Source organism: Myotis davidii, unplaced genomic scaffold (assembly GCF_000327345.1).
Source record: "Myotis davidii unplaced genomic scaffold, ASM32734v1 scaffold6, whole genome shotgun sequence".
In the NCBI taxonomy this organism is placed as follows: Eukaryota; Metazoa; Chordata; class Mammalia; order Chiroptera; family Vespertilionidae; genus Myotis; species Myotis davidii.
This window is the reverse complement of record NW_006383011.1, coordinates 5,234,999-5,240,907: the sequence shown is the minus strand read 5'-3', so window position 1 is coordinate 5,240,907 and position 5,909 is coordinate 5,234,999. Positions and strand designations below refer to the sequence as shown.

The window sequence follows — 5,909 nt, the reverse complement described above, 5'->3', positions numbered from 1 at the left end:
ACTATTACTTAATAAAACAGTAAAAAGTTGTGAAGTGGCAAGTTTCAAATATTTGATTCAAGAAATATTATATTAAAATGTATTTTATTGATTTTTTTTATAGAGAGGAAGAAAGAGGGATTGAGAGTTAGAAACATCAATCAGCTGCCTCCTGCACACCCCCTACTGGGGATGTGCCCTCAACCAAGGTACATGCCGTTGACCAGAATCGAACCTGGGACCCTTCAGGCCACAGGCCGACTCTCTATTCACTGAGCCCAACCGGTTAGGGCAACAGGTTGATTTTTAAAACAAGTAAAAGACTGCCTGGCCGGCGTGGCTCAGTGGTTGAGCTTCGACCTATGAACCAGAAGGTCACGGTTCAATTCCTGGTCCGGGCATCTGCCTGGGTTGCTGGCTGTATCCCCAGTGGGGGGCATGCAGGAGGCACCAATCAATAATTCTCTCTCATTGATGTTTCTCTCTCTCCCTTCCTCTCTGAAATCAATAAAAATATATTTAAAAGAAAAACAGGTAAAAGACTTACACAGTACTTCTCAAAAGATATCCAAGTGGCTAATATGCCTCTGAAATGGTTGTCAATATCTTTAGTCATTAAAACCATGATATATCTCCAAATGCATGCAAGAGCAACCTGGGGAGACTTTGACAGTTCAGGTCAGCATAATACCTGCAGCTGCCACTCGCCTTTCCTATATCTCAGAACCTGGCCTTGGAAGCCTTCCACCTGGGTCCACGCAGCTGGACGTACTGAATCAACTTTTTGGTTTAGAGCTTTCAACTGTAGGTTGCCTCCATGTCTCCTGGCAGTGTCTGATAATGACATAGCAGAGGATACCAGCTTGTTGCTGCCCTTATGTTTTAGAATAAGGTAAAGTTAGATGTTGAAAACAACCTGACCCTCCGGTTCCCTTTCCCATCGGATCTGAACACCGATCTTGGATGTAAAGGAGGAAAAGTAATAGTGAAGCTGGCCTCACAGGGCTTATAGTTTGTGGGCTAGTTTCAAACAAGGTTGGAAAAAAAAAAAAGAGATAGTACTATACCTTCCATCAGAAATCTCTCTAAGAATTAGAAGTTTTGTTCTTTTCCCCTCTTGTTGGTAAATCTAGTAGCCCTACTAAGTACATGTTTAAAAACTCAGTAAATAAAAAATTGTTCCAGGCTCCCCTATAATAGCAGAAAAGCAGGTAGTATTCTGCTAGTTCTGACAAAAAATAGAGAAATTAAAACTTGACAGAACTGTCAACCTACTCTCCTTGTCTAGTATAGAGATACGAGAAAATGTATTCTAGTTTAAGTTCTGATATTAAATAGTCCTTACTAGTATTTTTGTAAATGTAGTCTTAGGACTCAGAGTTCTAAAACTGTTACTATGTCCATTGGATGTGTTGCTATAACCACTACAAGTTTGTATCTGATTACATATCTTAATAACTTCTCATATTTGTTTTCTAAATCATATATTCATGAGGTTTCTTTATTAAGCCTCATTTATACTTCTTAGTGAAATAAATCCCATGGCTCTAGTGGATTCTTTTTTTTTTAATATCTTTTATTGGTTTTTTACAGAGAGGAAGAGAGAGCTAAAAGGAAAGAGATAGAGAGTTAGAAACATCGATGAGAGAGAAACATCTATCAGCTGCCTCCTGCACACCCCCCACTGGGGATGTGCCCGCAACCAGGGTACATGCCCTTGACCGGAATCGAACCTGGGACCTTTCAGTCCGCAGGGTCTATCCACTGAGCCAAACCGGTTTCGGCTCTAGTGGATTCTTTAATAAAAGGTAATTTAGTATGTCTGAGATGACTAACTCAAGCAAAGAGCTAGGGCTGAGATAGAATACTGTAAGTTAAAACCAAGCATAACTCATGCTGGATGTCAGTGGGGAAACACCTATGAGGACTCTACATTCTACTTCTCTAACCTGTGCTGCTTTTGTTGAAAACCCAAAGGCCAAAAAAAAGTAAGAAAACAACATACCCGCCGAACCGGTTTGGCTCAATGGATAGAGCGTCAGCCTGCGGACTCAAGGGTCCCAGGTTCGATTCCGGTTGGGGGCATGTACCTTGGTTGCGGGCACATCCCCAGTGGGGGGTGTGCAGGAGGCAGCTAATCGATGTTTCTCTCTCATTGATGTTTCTAACTCTCTATCCCTCTCCTTTCTTCTCTGTAAAAATCAATAAAATATATTTTTTTAAAAAAAAAAGAAAAGAAAAGAAAACAACATACCCAAAGAAATTTGTTGTTTTTCTCCTGTGACTGCAGCCATTATTACTAAAGAATGGATCCATATAGTAGTGGAGTAATATTAGTGCAAAACTGAGAAATCTGCTAAAAAGTGTTAGTTAAGAACTATTGAACCAAGTTTTTAAGATTAAAATAAATGCATAGGCTGAGAATATTATCAGATTTGAACCTTAACTTGATAAAATATCATTTTTTTTGCTGATAATTTCCGTTAAAAAAAAAAAAACCAGGCAAGAAAAGTTAAAATCAATTTTTTTGCATAGCTGCCTATCTTGCATTTCAGACTAGAGGCCCACGGCACGAAATTCGTGCACTTGGGGGGAGAGGGTCCCTCAGAGCCCTCGGAGGATATCCAACTGACAGCCTTGCACTGCCGCAGAGGTGGGAGAGGCTCCCACCAGCACTGCAGCACTCGCCAGCCATGACCCCAGCTTCTGGCTGAAAGGCACTCCCCCTGTGGGAGCACAATGATCACCAGGGGGCAGCTCCAACGTTGAGAATCTGCCCCCTGGTGGTCAGTGCGCATCATAATCGCTGGTCGTTCTGCCTTTTGGTCAATTTGCATATTAGCCTTTTATTATTTCAGATAAGAGGTAAATGGCTAAATTTACCTATTCAACTTAAATTCAATTTTATTATAATAAAGATTTTAAGAAGGCTTTAAAGATATAATCAAATAATGTGGAGGTCACATGGGATTAACGTAGACCTTAGTTCAATGACTAGTGTCCTTACAAGCAGAAGGAAATTTGGATACAAACACACAGAGGAGAAAGCCATGTAAAGATGGAGGCAGAAATTGCAGTAACACATCTTTATATAAGCTAAGGACCATCAAGGATTGCAAGCAACTACCAGATGCTGGGAGACAGGACCAAATACTTCTTAAGAACCTCCCAAAAAAAGGAACTGCTGACATCTGATTTATGACTTCTAGTTTCCAGAACCATGAAAGAATAAATGTCTATTCTTTTACATCACACAGTTTATGGTACCTTTGTCACAACTGCCCTAAGACCACAGAAGTGCTCTCTGGGTTTTAATGAATTCTTTTTTAATTCTGGTTATTAGTATAAGAATGTAGTATACAAATTAAAGAGATCTTGACCCTTTCTATAAAAAAAAATACTGTAAGGAGGTTTCTGTACTCAATTTTTTTTTTAATATAGCAAAAAAAAGTTACTCTACATACAAATCACTCAAAACCTGCCTTTTCTGCACATAAAATTTGTTATTAAAATCTAGACATTATACTCAAGGGTAAAACCAATTCCAAAAAACACTTACGTTAGATACAACTGTAATAAATGCATGTGCTATAAGAAATGGCAAAGTTTCAGGAGTTCCATATTCAAAGCAATCCTTCATGAGAGAAAGGCCATTTTTCCCACAAAACAAACATACATAACGAAGCAAATGCAATGGTACTTCTACATCCTGAGGAAAAAAAGAAAATGTTATTTTAAATTTAAATCAGGAATGATTTTTATTTTATTATCAATACTGGAAAAATACTGACCATACATAAAAATAAACTCAAAACACATAAATGGGGGTGGGGGGAACAACCACAAAATTTTCCATAAAACTGAGAATGAAAATAGGCCAAGACTTACATTCATATCACAGAATGCCCCCAATATGTTGCTTTCTTGGGTTGATATATCCTGAGTGTATAAAAAAAAAAGTAAATACAATTAGGTCACACTACTTAATGACAACCCTTACAAAATACAATTTTTTAAAAACTGATTTTATAAAAACTCAGATTTTGCGATTGCTTCTCATCATGAACAGTGATATTCCTAATTGAAGCTAATATGACTGAGTTCTAAAGTATATGTTAACTCTTCTCCAAATAAATTTCTATACTATGTAGTACACATTATTTATCTTAAACAAAAATCTTTCTTTAAAGAATTGGAGTAATTCTTTTCTATACATACATACATACACACACACACACACACACACACACACGTACACGTATATATATCTTTTTTATTAGTAGTTTAGGATAATTGACTAAATGATGAACTGGACCAAAGGGAATGTACATTTTAAATGCTGATGTACATTGCCAAATTGCCCTCCAACATGGCCTTACCAGCTTATATTCTCACTAACAATGGATGAGTGTGCTTCTGGGTAGTTAAATTTTATGTATGGAAAGCACATTATAAAACGTAGAGAATTCCAAAGCACAGTTTCAAAACCATATTAAGTGTTTTTAGAAGAATTACTCTAGCCCTAGCCAGTTTGGCTCAGTGGATAGAGCGACGGCCTGTGGACTGAAGGGCCCTGGGTTTAATTATGGTCAAGGTCACATGCCTGGGTTGTGGAGTCCATCCCAAGTAGAGGGCGTGCAGGAGGCAGCTGATCAATGATTCTCATCATTGATGTTCCTATCTCTCCCGTCCTCTCTGAAATCAGTAGAATATATATACTTACACACACACACACACACACACAAACACACACACACACACACAGTTTGTCTCAGTGAATTAAGCATCAGCCTGTGGAAGGAAGGGTCCTGGGTTTGATTCTGGTCAATGGCACATGCCTAGGTTGTAGGCTCAATCCCCAGTGAGGGGCATGCAGGAGGCAGCCAATTAATGATTCTCATCATTGATGTTTCGCTCTCTCTCTCCCTCTCCAATCCTCTCTGAAGTCAATAAAAATTTAAGAAAAAAAAAAAACATTTAGAAAATGTATATGTAATCAGACTCACAGAAATTATTCATTTAACATCTCAAAATTAGAAACAACTTAGGTATCAATAGGATGGCTAAATAAATGGTGGCATAACCATCTAAGCTTTTTAAGCATCCTTCAAAAATATTAAGGGGGGAGAAACCAAGATGGCGGCACAGATAAACACCAGAGTTAGCTGCCTCGAACAACCACTTCAAAAATACAACTAAAAGATGGAACGGACATCACCCAAAACCACAGGAAAGCTGGCTGAGAGGAAATTCTTCAACTAGAAGGAAAGAGAACAGCATATGAGACTCAGAGGAGGCGCAGTGAAGAAAATACAAAGGTGCCGAGGTACGAGCGGCGGGCTGGTAGCTGAGGGCGCGGTTGTCATTTTCAATCAAGAGGGAGTCTCAGATTCTGAGCTCCAGTTCTGGGCAAGTCTCTAGGGACCCAGGCTCAAACGGGAGAAGCGGGACTGTCTGGAATCGGTCGGAACGCGAGGGCAGCTTTCTCTCCGAGGTTTGCAGCGGTTGCTGGGACTCTGAGAGGCAGAGCCTCTAGGGACGGGACTGAGAGCAGCCATAACTGCTCCCTCCACCCAGTCTGTTGATCCCGTGAGACCCGGCCCGCCCAAGCCTTGCGCAGAGCCATTTGCCAGATAGCCTCAGGCAAAGGCTAGATTAGCACCTCCCTACAGGACAGAAGTTTTCCCACTGCAGACACAGCTGATTCTCACAGCCAGTTGGCCTGGAGGTCAAATCCCACTAGTATTAACTACAACAATCAAGGCTTAACTAAAACAAGACTGTGCACAAAGCCCACAAAGGGGTGCACCAAGAGTGTCCACCTCAGGTAATTGGGGAAGCTGAGCCACAGAAAGCTACTCTATCAACACAGGGAAGCAGCCAAAATGCAGAGACAAAGAAACAGGTCACAAATGACAGAAATGGAGGAA

At 40.1% G+C, this 5,909-nt stretch overlaps 1 protein-coding gene across 1 annotated transcript in view; it reads right to left on the bottom strand.

Moving 5' to 3' along the window:
• Window positions 1-5,909, bottom strand: part of USP34 (ubiquitin specific peptidase 34) — a 213,680-nt gene that overhangs the window by 187,013 nt on the left and 20,758 nt on the right. Inside the window, 2 exon segments of the mRNA XM_015557870.1 lie at window positions 3,539-3,688; window positions 3,868-3,918. Of these exon segments, the coding sequence (XP_015413356.1) occupies window positions 3,539-3,688; window positions 3,868-3,918 (201 nt within the window).